General features: G+C 40.3%; 1 protein-coding gene across 1 annotated transcript in view; it reads left to right on the top strand.

The window, feature by feature from the left end:
- zfpm2a (zinc finger protein, FOG family member 2a) overlaps positions 1-18889 on the top strand; it is a 141496-nt gene that overhangs the window by 22036 nt on the left and 100571 nt on the right. Inside the window, exon 2 of the mRNA XM_061675517.1 lies at positions 16091-16249. Coding sequence (XP_061531501.1) covers positions 16091-16249 — 159 coding nt within the window. The remainder of the gene's footprint in view (positions 1-16090; positions 16250-18889) is intronic.

Here is an 18889-nt window from a genome sequence, read left to right as displayed (position 1 = left end):
TATATATATATATATATATATATATATATATATATATATATATGGTGGTACCTCTTTCTAGCCTGTCATCCAGACATCCAGTAGGTTATATGATAAATGAAGAAGGAAGAACACAGAAATAGCAATAGAAAAATAATAAACACACGTGCAAAAGAAATGTGTGTGTATTTTTGACGAATAAACTTGCAAGGAGGATTTATTTGCCGCTGCAAATGAAGAGACGGATCTAAGGAGCGGTTGGCTAATTATTTATCCTGCTGGCTTTATAGCGCTCATTAATTTCCTCCCTCTCTTTCTTTACCTTCCATTAGAAGTCTGAAGTCAACCTGCATCTGGTGCTGATAACGCTGGGGTCTCAGCAGCCCCCTCTCAGCCTTCCCTCAAAACACGCTACTACTTCGGAAAAGAACCTTTCATATACAGTACATTTCCTGGATGATACCATTTGAAATAGCACTTTACATGTCAAATGGAAAAAAGATGAGGAAAGAAAAATGTAGTATGTTGTAAATGTGGTGGTGCATCTGTCATTCCATGTTTTGATTCAAATGAATCAATGAATTACATTTTTGTTGTAATTGTACGCAGCGGACAGTGTGATTTCTCCTCGCCAATCAGTGGAGAAAGATAATGGCAGTAATAAAAACGTAATAAGTTAGTATGCTATATATGCTGCTCCATGTATTTAATGGTATACAATGATTTATACATAGTACATGTGAAAAAGTGAATGAACTAAGAAAAATCTTGCTATGTACTGCGATAATCTAAGTTGACTTTTTTTTCATTGAGTACCCTATAGAAGTTGATTCCATAATATTAATGAAATGACAATTCTGATCATTTCACTTTTTACATCAGGAATTCTGAAATGTATTCATCAAGAAGACATTTTATGCAATTCATTTTATTCCTGTATGTAGATTTTTATTTTTTATTTTAACAAGAGCAATGAGATTTGAACGAATTTGAATTGTAGAGGTGCTTGTGATTTGTTAAATCTTCTGTCTCTCTTCGTCATTGCCTCACTTGTCCTGTCCGACTACCAGTCAGGGTGTTGCCTGAAACTGGCCCAGTTTGGTACTTTCAAGAGATCGCACCCCAGCAGTTCTGAATTGAGGGTATTCGGCATTTGCTCATGGCCAAATCTGGTTTACTGCAACCTCAATCATGCTTGGCCACTCTCTCCACCAGCTGTCCATCACATTTACCCCATCCAACCATGACTGCAAAAACCTTCACTTGCAACAACCTCATTGTCAATGTACGACAAACCAAACGACAAATTTGAACCATTTCTTCAAGGCAGTGTGCTGATAGAGGCGCCACACAGGTTGCACTTTCAAACGCAGCAGTTAGACGCAGTGGGCGGGAATTGGTGCAAAGCAAATATTGTCAACTTGTGCTGACTTCAAACAACATTCAGATGCCAGCCACCAGCTCAGCAGTACCATCATTGCTTTACAGAAAAGAGAATGCACCTAAAGAACTCTTGGTAATTCTTCTCACATTGCTCTCTGCAGGCTAAACAGTTCAGAGAAAAAGAAAGAAAAAAAAGTGGGTCATTTTCATATAACTCGATTAATAACTGTAAAGACATGGGAAAAAAATTCAAATTCAGCATTTGTATGCCGCCTTTGTTTCATATGGGTAAATGTCTGTCATGCTGCAACAGCCTTGCTTGAAGTCCTATTTTCAAAGTTATTTGTAATTAAAATTTTATAGGCCATAACAGTAAAGACAATCAACAGATAATAATTTCATGGCAGTTCAATGCAAATGTAATCTGAAGCAAGATTTTTTTTAAATCATAAACAATGTTAGCTTGTATTCATGAAGAACAACTGTATTCCATGATAAAACTAAATCAGCAGTGAAACTTCAAACCAAACCAAATCAAACATACCTACCTACCTACTGTTTCTATCATCTGGATGAGTGAACATCATATTTGTATCCACACTTTTGCGTCATATAATCAGGATACAGTGTTTCTTTTTAACTCATGGCTGATGTTCCCCAAAAGTGCTTCCAGAAACAGTGAGGACTGTTTAACACTTTGTACAGATACTTAACCCTCTCTATTTAGGTCTTCAAAATTCTCTGAACTGCTGCTTTCCTGTGCCCCCATCAGATCTAAGCTAATTTCTCTTGCATTTGAGGACACTGCATGCAAGTGCGTGTTGATCTGGGGTGTTTACATGGGCTGACTCCCTGAGGATTTTGTATTATTGTTGTCATACTATATGGAGCACATCCACTTGTATTGTTCTAATACTCCATCGGTAGATTTGTAAGGAGCTGAGGAATCACCAAAAGACTTACATTATCCTCCAGTCTTTGAACGCTATTCATGTGTCTGTGTTTAGTAATCTCCCCCTCTAATCTCATTCAAAGATATAAATAAACAAGTAATGATGTAAATGAGGAAAGCACATGAGTGAACAGACAGAGGATTATGGTAATTAATGATGATAGATGTAAAAAAAAATAAAAAATTACATTTTTTTCCCATTTCTCCTTTAATATTATGCATCTGGGTAATAAAGATAGTTAAAAGGTTTTGTCCAGATTCGCACATGCAATGAAATATGTTGTCAGGTACTGCTCTACAAATCAAATTCACTGTATCTAGATAAACACTCTATATATCTAGTTGGACACTCCTCACTAATGATGTTCCCATTTATGTATGATTACCATCCGAAGCAAAAACATTGCATTGTTGGTTGATTTTTGTGTGATTTTGGTCCTAATCTCTTCAATCTAAAATCACTCAATGTCAGCCTCCATCAGCCTTTTGTACAGCACATTAGAAAGTGACAGAAAAATCACACCGTATACCTGATGTATAAAAAAAAGCCTTTGAAATGGATTCCTGGGAGGGTTGGGGGATGAGGGGGTCCACTCTGGCACAAGTCATGGCATTGATGGCACAGCCCCTGGGCGCAGGGATACTTGGCTTGGCCAAGATGGTTGCTGGGCTTGTATCGGTGGACACTGGCCCATCCTTTGGGAGCTCCTAAGCCATGCTGCCTGAAGAAGGACTGATGAGGTTGGCAGCACATATGAGCATACTATGGGTTTTTCTTTCAGTCAAAGCAGTCCCGATGTTATCATCCTCACTCGCCAGGCTGATGATTGGGCTTCACAGGGCCGACCCCGTTTGTCTACCACCATTTCTAGCGTGTATATTGCACTGAGGTGACAATTTGTTCCAGCTAATTGGAAGTTTATGTCAGTCTTCCCAGAACAAAACACCGACCGGCCTATCACAAATTACAGTGATATCACAAACATGGATTCCGCTCGCCTCAGCTGTTTTTCCAGTCGAGACAGGAAGTGAACGGCTGCCTCAGTTAGTTGATAAGCATCCACAGGGTAATGAAACTTCCACTTTGATGAGAAGTTGAAAAGGGTGTTTCCACGTTGGTTTGGCAGAACATTAGACATGGCTTCAGGCAGGTAGGGCAGGCGATGCACCGTGCTGCTTTAATAGGGCTCATCCAGAGGTGAAGGGAGCACCGCTTGCATTGAACTGAAGGTGGGAGCAGGGGCTGCCAGTACATGTCTTTTGTCTTTCATTATCTTTATTTCCTTATTATTTTAAATGGCTGTCCTCTGCGCATTTTTTTTTCTTCTTCACTAGAAGCTTTTTTGATATCCATTTAGATTGGAGCTTCATTAAAAACCTCAGACAATGGGGTGACTTCTAATTAAGTAGCGCCGCACCTGGCCTCTGGCACCCTATCCCGCTGTTCCATCTATTTTGCTGGGGAGAATTCATTTGTTTCTTAATTAAGAAAAACACCAATAGCGTGAAAAATCTGCTTATAGTACCTGAATTGTAATTAGTTAAATCTTAAGGGGAAGGTGAAAAACACATACCGGTAGCCCTAGAAATGAACTCGGAGCTGATAAAAATAAACAAACTAGCCGTGCATAAATGGAAGCTGTGGAGAAAAGTGTACCATCATTATCACTAAGACAATATGCCAAACGATCTTCAAAGAAATCAAATTGCTAGAATGTTTTCATTTGCATGTATTAACCATTAACATAATGAGGAGAAGTGACATTGGACCCGGATTGCGTGTCTGTTCGGATTGATAACTGCTGAAAAAGCAGCAAAAGGTCTCCTCTGCAAAATTGCTAGTCGTCAAACCGGTGTTGAACTGTGAACGGACAGTGAGCAGGAGAGCGAGAGAAGACGAATAATAAGGATTTTGATCTTTTTTAAGAGCTCTGTGCAAACCGGCTGCAGTGTGGCATCTGAGACGTCGTCCTGTGACGTCTGTCCCTTAACAAGAAGGAATCGTGTGCTATTGTCTCTAAGGCTATGTGGAAAAACTCTTTGCATGTGTGTGTTCATAGGTGTGTGTGAATGTTTGCGGCAGGGGAACACGGGCGGCTGTTTCCATGAGGACGATGGCAGAGTTGGCTCTCTTCCCCCTCCTCCGCGGACATACAAACAGGCACGCACATCGTCTTTACCCAATGTTCCTCTGGCAAAAATTAACACACACATCTGTGTGCTGGTGGGCTACCAAAGGCTTATCAGTACTGCAAAAACTCACCCTATAGCCCAGCTGGCGGGTAACCAGTTAAATCCACTGTGTTTTGCTGTTGTCATGCAAAACACTAAACTGTATTTAATATTCCAAATACTGTACTGTAATTTAATATATCAACAGGCCATTTCCCTGCATCAGCCTTTTAGGTCAAATTATTCAATTAAGTGTCTGTTTATTACTGATAACAAAGCTGGATGGTGTTTCTACGTATCACCTTTTTTGCAGATCGGTGTTTTTACTGAATGCCATCATAAAGATTGTCTTGGCTGTAATTAAAATGGCACAGAGACACGTTTGGCACGCGGCTATCACAGAGTGAAATGAAGGTGGTCAAGGGAATTGCAGGGGCTATATTCTAGCTTCTCATTGAGTAGGTTTAGAATGTAAAGCAGCAAAATTCTTGTCAAAGTGCTACTATGCCCCCATAGGAGGAAGTATGAGAAAGGAAAACAACCTTGTGGTGGCGTTGTTGTGCTCCCGGTGCGTTAAAGTTCTCGAAAAGGTCATCAAACTGGCTTTTCTTCGTGGCGCTGACCTAAACAAGTGAACAATGGTTATCAATGAGTTTTGTGGCAGAGCGAGTACCGTTTAGACAGCCATCCATCCAACTCCGGGCTCGTGCGTTGGATGCGCTATTGGGAAGCTGTGAGGACATGTTTATACACTGCATGCCTCATGGCAAACATACCTTTTACCGTCTTTTACTCCACAAGCCTGTGTGACTTCTCAGTGAAAAATGAAAGAAATCAAAGCCCCAATAAGCTGAGGGTGTTAAGGCACAGGGGGGAATTTGAGCGACTTTGGATTTTGACAGAATCTTCCTGCGTTCTGTGACAAAAATTTGCATTGTTATCGCAGATAACTGGTGATGTTTTACTTTGTTGTACATTTTTGTGAAATATGTAAAATGTAAACCAAGCCCCTAACGATTCCCTTAATGACGCGGATCTTGCTCCCCCCTCGAATCGTCTTAGTGAGCTTCTCAGTGCAGAATGTCTGATATCTGAATATTAAAAGGGAGTTTCAAGCTCATCTGCAAATGTGATTTTCACATATCACACTTCTGCAGTCTTCAAGCTGCTTCATCGCCAAGCTTCCGAGCAAAGATGGCTGAGGAAGGGGGGTCGGGCAAAAAAAGAAAAACAAGATGCACATATGGGTTGCTATTGATGTATTCCATTTCTGACCTAATTTAAATCCCTGCCAACCAGCTCATGCATAGTGTACATTTACTAAATTACTGAGTATTATAAACCTTGTCGCCTCATGCAGACAGGTGTAAATATCAATGTTGTTCTAATGCACCACCAGTAAATATGATGTTTTCGATACCATACTGCAATACAACACAAAATAATTTGGAGATCATTTTGATGCGTGTGGGGCCCAGGGAACTGGCCACCAGAAAGAAGGTGGCCCATTGACATGCTCCCCTCGCCAAGAAATAATTATGGCTGCCTGTCTTTGTTCCTCCCAAGCTTTCTCTTCTCTGAGCACTAGTAATTTGCTTGTGATATTTTGGTTTTATTATTGAGTTATTCTCTATGGGCTTGAGTATTACTTATAAATGGAGGCGCAAAATCATCTACCCTGCTGTCAAATATAAAGGTTGGAAACAAGAGAAACTTCATGACAAGAAGATGACACTGAGCGTCATGTTGTCAAGTGTAAATGTAGTGAATTACTGTATTTAAGAAACTTCCAACACTACCAATCCCCAACCGGCCACACGATACTGCTAAGGACACTGTGTGGGACATTGGCAGTAGCCAGAATATGTTTAGGGGACCCAGTGTGTCAGGCAGCAGTTTGTTGTCATGATAACCCCCTCATTTATAATGTCAAGACCGGCAGGTTACTGCTCTCCACTTGCATGCCATGTCAAGACTTGGGGCAGGCGTAGTGGATTGTCATTTCTCAAGCAATATTTTGACAGTTCCTTCACTTTAGTCATATGCTGCAGCTCAAAGGTCGGAGCTGTGCCACTTCCATTTACTATGAGCATTCAATCCTTGAGGATTTGTGCTCTCCCCCCTCTCAGACACACGCACGGTTTGTTCCTGCATCTCACTATATTTACTTCACTTTTTACAACCCATATACTGTCTGTCAAGACATTGTTAAAGGTTAGATAGTGCCACATAGAGCTAAAAATTAAAGGGCAATTAGAAGGAATAAACCTTAAGAACAGACTAAATAGGAAAAAGCAGCTCTGTGCAGTTTTTCTTGTATTGATTCCGTATTTCCCCTCTTGCCATCACTCTAATTAAAACATTGCAAAGACAGCCACCCTTCTCACTTAGCTGCATGTCACGCTCATTCCCAAGTATCTTTTCAAGTAAAGTCAGGTATGATTGTTGCTGTCTCATTGGTGTAACTGTCATCCACTTTCCAGTGCGCTTAGTGCCACTCCTCAGACATCGCGGCAGGTTATGTCAACCAAAAAAAAGGAACTTGTCAGTTGTACTAAAGACATGGCTGCTGCCCCATTGTTACCCGTTCTTCCAGCTATCATATGGGAAGTGATGGAGTGATGGTGTTTTAGAGAGCGGTGCGGTTCTGAGGACCCAGGAGGGTTACGGGTGTAAATCTCCCCCATACAGTTCTGCTCCAGGCCACAGAGAGCACCATCATTAGCTACAGCAGATGGAGGGGCTTCAGCGAGGGATTTCTCACTCTTCTGATAGGCTGTTGCTGGAATCTTGTATGATAAAATGCATTGGGATGGAAGCAAGAATGATGAAATCCACTTGAAATCAGATAACAAGGTAGAACAATGGCAACGCCCAAACAAAGGGCTCCTAAAATCTTCTCTAACTGGTGAGAGATGTAAGGATTATGTAATCGTGTGTATGTGTTGCAAGAATATTATTGGAAGAATAACATTTTGTCATTATCAATGTCTATACCCACTTGTTTTGAGTGTACTTACATTCACGGGTGTTGTGTTACAGTTTGTTACAACTCAGTTATTTCACTTGAATACAGACAAGACACAAGAGTTGTGTGTTTGACAAAATTAACTCCTGCAAACGTTTACAGTTTCCATCCAATACAATATAAAATAAATACAAAAATTATCATCACAAAAGTTGAGGTAAAATCAATATGTATGCCACATTCGTATTAGTATTACAGTGAATGTATAAATGCTGTGGATATTGATGCAGTCATCGATTCAAATCAAATGGTATGGAAACAAACAGTTAAAAATAATGACGTCGGCTTTTTGGTACTTGTTAATAAATGCTCCTATTTATTTTTCTATAGGTACAGTTACATCAGCTATCATTTAAAAACAACAAATACATTTGAAAAAATCAGTGCCATCTTCTACAAATGTGTACATGTAGTTTTTATCTCCAATAACAACTTCAGTTCACGATGAATTTTACTCAGTGCATGGAGGCAGGCCTGCTATCCAGGGAGTTTGTGTCCGCATGTGCGTGTGTGTGTGTGTGTGAGTGAAGCGCCGGCGCAGTCATAATCTTCCAGCAAGAAGTTTCACAAGGCCAGATCAGGAATTAGGAGAGTCTGCGGGTGGGATAGAGGGGGGCGGTGAAGAGGGAAAAGCCCATCTTACTCTCTGTTTTAAAGGACAGTGCTTGCTTTGAATGTCATTTGACAATTTCCTTTTAATTAGAACTAATTTACAGGAAGATGCCCAGCAGCTAATCTTAACAGGATAATTAACTTCTATTTTCTTTACTTTTAATTAAAAAGTGGAAAAGATTTAGCTGATCCATAAAGAATTGTTCTTTTGAAATGTTCATCAGACTTCACACTTCTTTTGGCATTGGTAATATTTTGATCATATCTGCAGCTCACAGTCTCTGTTATTGCAATGATTTGCTCTCCCTTATCCGAGGCATTAAGAAGTAGAACTATCAATAGCAGAAATAGGAACCAGAGGCAAATTAGAATTAAATTAATGAAGAATTTATTGCGAAAGAAAAACCCCATCCTTCATAATGGAATGACATTGGGATCCCAGAGTTATTAATTTCTTTGCCATTCCTTGATGGAAAATATTGTTTTATCTACATTATTTGATACGACTTAACACTTCTTTTGTATATTCCCAGTAAAATAGGTTCCACTAATATTATGATAACAGTTTTGAAATTCATTACTGAATGCAATGAAGTTGACGTTGTGTTTATTCCCAAACAAAAAAGCAACTATATAGGCATATACTGTAATTCTCTTGCCATCTTTCAGGTAAAAATGACCTGGACAATTGCAACTGGTGAACACATATATTTTTCCCACTGTTAGCATTACCCAACTGACGAGACTTAAGGCCTCTGTGTACTCCCACAGTCGCGCGGCCGACAACGCCCGCATTGCGTCACGTGAACGACGAATTGGCCCGCGCGGCCCTTCTGCGTAGCTTCACGCGCACACGGCAAAAATTGTTGCTGCGCGGAGAACGACGCGGAGATCATCTCTCGTGATTGGTCGCATACTGTGATGAGGTACTCAGCGTGCCCCTTGGTTCTACATACACACATTTGCAGCATAATTAAATGTATCTGGTCATCTCAGTCCATTTGTTCGAGCAGACACTGTTCCACGGCCGCCATTGTTGTCGTTTTGTAAAGTAAAAGTAAAAACGGCTACCGGAAATGGCCCCCCCAAAAAATGCAGAGGAAACTCCACCCTGTGGTGTCCTCGCCAATACCAGCAGTCGCGACACCCCCGACTTGGAGGAGAACTGCAGTACATTTTCAAAACTGCGTGCGTGGATTGCGCTCGAGTCGAAAGGCAAACTGCGCACGGGATAGCCATAGTGACGTCAGCGCGGTCGCCGTCCGCGCAAGTATAAAGAAGCCTTTAGTGGAGATAAAGTGAGCCCGAATGAGGTGAGTGTGCTTTCAACATTGCCTCCACTCGTCTGCAGATGAGCTGATGGCTGAAGATGGATGCCCCCACTTAACCATGATAGCTCCCCGGAGGAGCTGCACTCAATGGCTTCATTAAAAGTCAACGTTTGCGTGAAAAGCTTGCTTAAAAAGCCGTAATTAAAGCCAAATATATTTTACCTGCTTTGTTTCAGCTGTCATGTTAGGTGTACGGCATATGGTTAACTTTTATTTCTCTACAAAAAGCAGAGTGATAGCATTAAATCATCCAGCCAGCACTATGGCACCAGGAAGAACACTAAAAACATATTGGCCACTTAAAAAGCATTTAAATGTATTCCTACCTTTAAGAAAGGGAACTCAAGTCCTTAAAAAGTGGAATTAACAAAGTACATTATACCAAATTATAATCTCTGTGACTTTTAGGGCACAAGCGATGTAGCAAGTCCACTTACACTTGAATGTGTAAATTGCAGAAAGACAAGTCGAGGCGGGAGAGTAGAGCAGGACCCAGCTAACTCCACAGAGAAACTGCCTGGCATCTGCTTAAGCCTTCGGGCACGCTCAGAGGTGCCTCCAGCATTTTAATGGCATAGTCAAATGCCAGCATGTTTTCAAGCCAGTCCAATTCCAATTCACTGGATAAAGAAGCAAGCTCGTGTTATTCTCCTTCAATAGACCATACTGGGCGCGTCAACAGACGACCTAGCAAGTCGGAAACACGACAGGATCCGACGTTGGGTCTGATACTAAAAAGAATTTTTGAGATACTATTTGAGACAGATCATCCATTTCTTTGAAATAGTATCCTTCTGCATCTGGGTAACACCTTCATATGCTCTCATTTGAGAGAGGCCTCACTATCAAAAGGAAGGTGTTTCACGCTATGATGTACAAATATGAACATAATCTTAGGCCCGCTAAATGCATGATGCCATCTGACAAAATTGACAAAGATATCTCCAGATAACTGTTAGTAAGTGTACTGGCGTGTTTTACAAGACTGTGTGTGAATGAATACATTTAACAATCAATTCCCCACTTTCCCAGCTTCTTTTTTGTCGCAATTTCCAGGCAAGAATCCTTGCTACTGAGTTGACTGTTGATTGGAGGAATGTAGCCCTTTCTAATCATGGGAATTAGATTCCTTAGCCACTGAAAAATCAAATTAAACAATACCATTGCTTCTTCACAGTCACTGACTGCAGCATTAAGAACGCATGATCCCAGCACGCACATATTTATATTCAAACAATTATGTACAAGTGGTAATTTACTTTTCACATTTATTATGATCAGAGAGTACAACTATAACATTTTTAGAAAGGGCTATTTTTTTGTAAGATGTAAGGCTTATGGGGAATGGTCAATTCCTCCGGGGGTTTCTGTACCATATTAACCTATTAAGAGTAGCATAAATGATATCTATTTCATTACAGTGATCAAGGATTAAATTAGAGGCCTGAGCCCTGTAACATATACACTAAGTCTGCTCCAAGGCTGAGGCAGCCCTCTGCTTCCCAAAGGTCATTAGAGCTGAGCAGAGAATATGGCCCCAAGTCTTCTCTTACATTTCTCCTCCTTCACGTTCCCTTTTGCTCACACGGCTCAAACCCTCATGCAATAGGAGACAAAATAGCTTAATTATACTTTTATTCTTTTTGGTGGGGAGAAACGCTAATCTCATGGCTCCACCTGTGGTTGTAAACATATGAATATACTGTACACTGACCAGCCACAACATTATAAGATGGTTCATATAGTCTGCCTGTACAAAGACGATAATGTTCACTTTTGACACTATCAGAGAGGAATTACTTCAGCAATATGTTCATGACTGTGGTTTAGTTTGCAGTTATCTAGAACTTTGCTGCATCGTACTGAGACCTGTTATTAATATTTTGGAATGCCATGCACTATAGTGCTAGACCAATAAATATTCCAATCACTCACATTAAATAATTGTGAAATCAATACCCATTGACTGTCAATCAAAACTGAACATTATTCTTCTTCTAAAGGTAGAATATTTCATATAGCTCTTCTAGTGGAGTTCATTATATTGTGCAAGTAGTCATATAGTTGTGACTGGTAGGTGGAATCTTACCTAGCTCACAGTGTACACACTACGTATATATACTGCATTTCCTCCCACGCATAAGACTCGAGGGAATCTCACAGAGTCTGTGTGTGTTCCCCTGGACCTGGGGAAGGCTGGCACAAAAGCCCACTCACATGGCATCGAGCTGGCAGATGTTGAGCCGTGTGGCTCAGTTGATTATTTTTTGGGCTGCATTATGCATTCATGTTTAGTCTCAGGTGGTACGTTTTTACTGTTGTTGTTTTATTTTTATTTTTTTTTTACACATTTTCAGTCGACCCTTTAGATGTAAATTGGTATAGGTGGGAGCACAAGTGATTTCCATGCTTATAGAGATCGATTGCTTTGTTCTGTCAGATTCAATTACCTCACCTCTAATTGGGGAGCTATAGAGGGGGCTGAAACACACATCACACTGTGAAGCCTGCTGATAATGTGAGGTATAGCTATCAAGAGCGTGGCCAAAAGCTACCCACATTGGGGACTGGTGAAAAAGTATGCCTTGAAATTAGTAGTCACTCATGTCACACATGAATTTGTTTAGCAGCCTTCTTTTTTCAAGGTGTACATATCATTCGCAAAGTTGCCATACATGTGTTGTCGTTGCTGTTTTTTTCTTCCATTTCCTGCTTTAGAGTTTCCCTTGAAAAATATCCTCCTCTGTCTTCGGCCTTGTTTTACTCGTATCCCCTTCCTCTGTGACTCATTAATCCTCTGTCCATCATGGGGTCTGCATGCATCACCCCATTTTATAAACTCAATGGGGCCATTAGGGTAGCCCATGCTGGAGCGCCACTCTGCATGGGCGATCTGTATCAGACAGAGGCCATGCCACGAACAAAAGAACCACTGTGATCAAGCCTGCATTCAGCGACCAATGTCTCTATTAAGATTGCTGCTCCCACTGCATGAATGTTAGAGGAAGAGCCTGATGAACATGGATGCTACAGTTTAGGGAGCATACGAAAAAACAGATCGGAACACTTACCTTGAAGAAGGGGTAGAATCAGACAGTGGGCAGTGGGCACAGATTTTTTTTAAATTCAAGTCTCTTTCATGGTGGGATTTTTGGTCCTTCTGATTGAAGCAACGACTAAAATGGCAAACATGTTGCAAAAAAACAAACAAAAAAAACGGTGTAAAGCATTCTGTACCGTTTTTTTAAATACATTTTTTGCTGCTTGATTTCTGAGAACCTCTAAAATTTGGGCCCGTTATAATGCTAACCATCACAAACTGATTGTGCTATTTATTAGGTAAAATAAAAAACCCAACAGTTCTCTCTTTGGTGTGACTGTACATGTGAACTCGAGGAAACATAATAAGTGGGTGAAGCAGAAGACATTGCTCGAGCCTGCAAAGCCTACAGAAATGCAGGAAACACGCATAGATCACACTGAATGTGACAGGATTTTAAACAGTACACAACTAAATATAGCAGGGACACCACTATCAGAAAATGAGTTAGGAGTGTGGTGCTAGTTGCTTAGAAAGTCATTATTGTTATCATTGCTGTCTCGGAAATAATTTCAGGTCTCTCCATGCAATGAATACTGTATAATAAACTAAACGTGAGAATATGAACAAACTTTACTAATTTATGTAGTCCGCAAGATGTTGTCATCTGGCCCCTGCAATGGCTCTGTCTGTGTGGAGTATCGTAATTTCTCATGTATAATACGCACCCCCAAAGTTGACCTCAAAATTCTGGAAAACCCTAAAACCTATGTATAATGCATTTTTACAAAGCATGATTTTACTTCTACTCATATGATCAAAACATGAAGTATTATCTGTATTTTGTTTGTTTTTTTCAAAGAATTATTCTGGTTAAGCACTTCATTTGAACACATAATTCTTTTTTAATTTATTTGCTGTTATTTTGAAATTCACAGCCCTACTTTTATTTAGTAAATTAGAACACACATAGTTGTGCTCATATGTTTGATTACCCAGGCAGAATTTGTAAGATGGATACAGGTCTTTAAAGAAAACATGAAAGACCAAGCGAAACACATTTAATTTTATTTTAATAGGATTCAAATGAAACGGTCGAGCATTTCAGAAAAACATTATCATTAAACAAAACATAACCATCAGTCATCAGTCATATTTAAAAAAAAACAATATTTCACAAACTCTGCCAGGGTATGTAAACTTATGACCACAACTGTACATATATGCAGTCATACCAATGTCATATTGGAATGAAAAGTGTAGGCTACAGTTTTTATTTTTATTTTATAACCACTAGGTGGCGGTGGCATTTTGGAATGAAAGTGTACAGCTTTTTCATAACACTAGATGGCGGCATACATTTATATAATGTGAAAGGTTTTTTTCCCATTTGCCCCTATACCTATGTATAATGCGCACTATTGACTTTGACATTTTTTGGGAGGGAAATGTGCATTATAAATTATAAATTACGGTATTTCATCTATCCATCCATTTTCCGTACCACGGCTGCAGCCTATCCCAGCTACCTTTGGGCAAGAGGTGGGGTACACCTTGAACTGGTCGCCAGCCAATCGCAGGGCACATCAAAACAAACCACCATTCTCACTCACATTCACACCTACGGGCAATTTAGAGTCTTCAATTAACCTACCACGCATGTTTTTGGGATGTGGGAGGAAACCGGAGTAGCCGGAGAAAACCCACGCAGGCGAGGCCGGATTTGAATCACCCCGCGTCCTCAGAACTGTGAGGCAGATGTGCTAACCAGTCGGCGACCGTGCCACTGGAGTATTTAATTTTTTAAAATATTTAGATCGGCCTTCCGTATCGCTATCGGTTTGAAAATGCTCCATTTAGTTTTTATCTTTTCGAGAGGGGAAGTGAGATGCCCTTATTCAGAGTCTATTAAACTGCAATTCTACCTCATTTTATCTATACCTAATCTTTGTGTCTTATTGACCATGAAGTTTATCTTTAATCTCTTTTCACCCTTATTATCGCACAACACTGTGGGTCCATTTTCACTGGTATGCACGAGTGCTTCTGTATTTGTCTGCAACCGAGGAAGAATAGTTTTGCTGTATACACTGCTCCTATTCAGCTGTGTAATAGAATGTGTAGAAGGAATGTTTATCGAAATGCATTTTCCTCTTTTCGTTCACCTTCTTTCTCCAATTGCCTTTGCGGCAGCATTTAATGCCAGTCATACAATCTCCCCTTGATACTGCCTTGTTTATCTCGCCGTATCATCTTAAGCGATACTAGAGTCACGTCACGCTTCACTTCACTTCTCAGCGAATCGGCAGAAGACATCAGATCAAATCATAAAACTGCATCCTAATCTAAGCGTTGGCACGCCTACTTCTGCACTGTCTATTAGAGATGTGTGCTAATTCTTTTCATGTCCAGGGCTCATGCCGATGTAGACCTCTACAAAGGAGTCATTTATAGGACTAATGAAAAGAGCAATCAGTTTATGGACATCAGGGGGGTCTTTTCTGTGACTCAGATTGAGAGAAATATGAGAGGCACTCAAGTGCCACTGAACTGAACTAAAATCACTGTGTTATTAAAGCTGAAGGATTCACTTCAATTCACAATAGAAGAAACATATTGAAAGGTGCCGAGAGGATATCGGCGCGCTGTTTTTGAGCTTCCAAATGATGCAAAAGAGGCTGCAACTCAACTCATGTGACAAGGAGAAACTGATACAGCACCCAAATGTTGCAGGCAGCAAGCAATGACAACACTTGAAATGATGATTACCCTAAGCTCAAGAGGGATTTTATTCTGAAAAATAATATAAAATAAATAATGCAGTTTTCTTGCTTGAACTGTATCCTTTCAAACTTCACAGTCACTGTGTATTTGGCATACAAACTCTGGAGATATGTTGTGGTGTGAAGGAAAAGTATGTGAGATTATCTTAATGACATTCAAAGGCTGGGTGAGATGTTTTTCACAGCTAATACAATTCAGGTAGCAAAAGAGTAATTCCATCAACGTCCTTGATTGAAGCAAAATGGTAATATGCAAATTCCAAAATTTATGTACAGCTACAAGCAAAACTCTGAAATCATTTAGATTTAAAGAAATAATACTGCACAGGAGGAGGAGGTGTAGGGGGGTTATTAATCACAGAGAAAAGTGTCTGCTTTAAGATTGCACTGGTGTATTACCTGGAGGCATAGAATGTAAATGGAAAACCTACATTGTACCCTGTGATAAGGCTAACAAATTAATAAAAGTATTTTTATTCCTGCTCCCATGCTGATGCCCGTACAAAAACTCTGGAAAGGAACTTTTTCTTTTTCTATGTGATGTTTGTTTTTCAAGGGCTGTAATTAACATCATCACTGACCTTGCTTGGCTGCATTACAGCTTCCTTACAGAAATAATAAGAGAATAATATTTTCTATTGACAGTCCAACAAAAGACTGTGCAGAATAAAATCTACTTTTGTATTAGCTAAGAAAACGACATAAAGTGACACTTTTATTTTCTTGAAACTGAAGAATCTGATGAAACTGCTTAACATCGGCATGCGTGTGTGTGTGTGTGTTTGTGTATGTGTACGTGTGTCCCCTCAGGTCCTCTGGAGGATGGCTTGGAGGAAGAGGATGAGGAGTGTGTCTCTGAGGAGAACGAGCTCCTGGCCAAAGATGAGTTCTCAGCGGAAGAAAACTTCCCTGCCGAGTTTGATACTGAGAACATGAGCTGCGAGGACATGGAGTACTTCTGCGGCAAAGGTTAGGATCGTTTACTTATTTGAAACCAAGCCCTCATGATTCTCCACAAGGTGTGTGCAGTGCTCTTTTTGATGCTTAATGCCTGACAATATGTTGGGAAACCCTTGTGCCAAGACATCAAAAATAAGCGTAACTCATGCCAAAGGCTTTTAATAAAAGTCCTGTTCAAATCAAGCCTGGCATAAATATTTCTTTCTTTTACTTTTCCAGCATCATTATCTACAGTGGAAACGATCCATTTTGATATTTTATTCCCACAGTCCACCTAAGAGCAGTGGTTTGATCTGAAAGATTGGCAGACTGATAGTGCTGTGAAGGTGTGTTACGGTGCACCAATGCACTGGAGAGCGTGGCAGTTCCTTTTGAGGTCGTGCTAAAGCCTTGTGACTACACTAAGCAGCACCTGCTACTGCTTGGAGGTCCAACACTAGAAAGAGCAAAGCTTCACTAGGCAGGGCCCATTCTTCTTTGAACTCAAATTCAATTAGATTTCTTCTTTGTGTGTTTGTTTCATTTTGGTCACACTGTGCCATCACATGAACTAATTTGTGGTCTTCTCCAGGTTACAGTGAGAAGATGACAGAGTTGGCCAACCTCATAACAACCCCTCCAACCCCTCCACCCATCTTTTCTTACCCCCAGGTTGCATGTCTCTGCTACCCCAGGTGTCCCCTTGACGGATGCCATATATTTGAGTTTTTAATGAAGCAATGGTTCTTTGAATGAATGGCCTTGTTTCTCCTTTCAAATGAAAATTGTTTAGAATTATTTTTTCACGCCTCTAAACTGATGTGCCTCGTGGTATTACATTAAAGAAGGAAAATGAAACTTTCATGTTTCAGGTAGGTTATGCCCCAGTAATTGTATCAATGTCTTCCTTTTGTTCTCTGGGAAAAGTTGAACGGTACATTTGTTTAGAAATTGCAATTACCAGCAACACTGCGTCTGCTTTTAGCCTTTGTCTCTGACACGATGTGTCCTTAAACTTCAAAGTGGTGTGTATATAGGGTTGTAATTGCCTCGTAGCTATGATATAGATGGTGCCGAACACATTGGAGGCTGCTGCCACTACAAGAAAGAAAAAAATAATAATTCTACTTCAGAATATCTTCAAAGTACTTTGTCAAAGCCACAGATGTTTCCATTGTTTTGGGTAAAACCGGGTGAAAACTTGGCCTCAAATCTCATTTTCATGTCCTGTGTTTGTGAATAAAGTTAACACGAAAAAGTCACATTTGACGTGCTGGTTTTCATGGTGGAAATTAGTAATCTGTTCCGTGTCGTACACGAGCCCTACATGCCAGATTCTTGTGTTACTTCTCTGTCTGCATTTCCAGTGGCTAAGTCTGCTTTGCCTCCTAAGACCCAAGTGGTGCTTTATCCACATTTATTTTTTTCATCGCGGCAAGTTTTACGCCATCATCAGGTGTAGCCTCCATGATCCCTTTCTCAATTAGATCTATTTAAAACTAATGTCAGCGGGGCTTAAATTTACCCCATTTGTGTGAAACTGCTGTGATTTAAGAAATACGCATTTCAGGCAGCATTAAATGGTTTAAGTGTGTTATTACCCGACTATATGAGGAAAAGGGACCCCTTGATTAACTAAACCCTCTCAAATGCGATGGCGTGCTGTAATTAGCCCTGTGCGGACTTGAACGTGGGTTTTAAAGCAGCCACTCATCCCGTGGCCTTTATCTTGCACCGCTTTCTGGAGAATAAGGTCTCCCGTGTAAGGTTCCTCCACTGAGCAGCGACTCGCTGGTCTTAGCTTAGCCTTGTATCTGTGTAGTCACTCTATGAAATGGGCTTGTCAGGGGGACCTAAAACCTCCATTAAAAGTTTCAGTCTATAATAGGTATTAAAAAGCTGTTGGAACACAAAGAAGAGTACCAATTTTCATTAACATATGAAGCACTTATTAACTTTGATCAGAGTGCGGTGAAGTAGTAAAGCTGCTTAAAGGCGCAAAGGTCAGGAAGTTGAATGCCACCAAAGCCTCAGCCATTTGCCTTACCCTTGCAGAAAAGAGACTCCCCAGATAAGTGTAGAGAGCACCTTCATGTCCCATCCTGGTCGGCGGCTTGGAGATCCCTACATGAGGTGATGGTTGACTTCAGAACCTGTTAACCTAGCTAATGGCAGCGTGCCTTGACTGGTTTGCCTATTGCACACATAGCCTAAAACGACAAATTTACACAATCCACCTTTCAGACTAATAGAATCTCTACCTACCAAGGTTTCTGCATGAGGGAAATGGCACAAATGTAAAGAAATTTCTACGTCTTTTCCTAATAACTGAGCCAGAATTGATCTTACACCCAACAGTTTCTGCTGCTAATAGAGCAAAGAGTTACACGCCATAAGAAATAATAGAATTGTGTACAGTATATACTGAGTTACGTCTTTTATACGAGAGTTGAAAAAATAGTTTTTACCCCCATATGTTCCCTTATGTGCCCTCCAATTGCTGCCTGATGGTTGGAAAATGAGCTCAAGAGCTACATGACCATTTTTGGTCACATTACATTTGTACCCATGTTCCACCACATGTTACTTTTCACAACCAATTAATGTAGAAAAAAAACACTGTATACGGGGCTAATTTGAGCAAAATTAGGGTATATATTTTGACCAAAT

This window comes from Phycodurus eques, chromosome 4 (assembly GCF_024500275.1).
Source record: "Phycodurus eques isolate BA_2022a chromosome 4, UOR_Pequ_1.1, whole genome shotgun sequence".
NCBI lineage: Eukaryota > Metazoa > Chordata > Actinopteri > Syngnathiformes > Syngnathidae > Phycodurus > Phycodurus eques.
The sequence above is the reverse complement of the archived record's forward strand: the minus strand, read 5'-3'. Positions and strand labels throughout refer to the sequence as shown.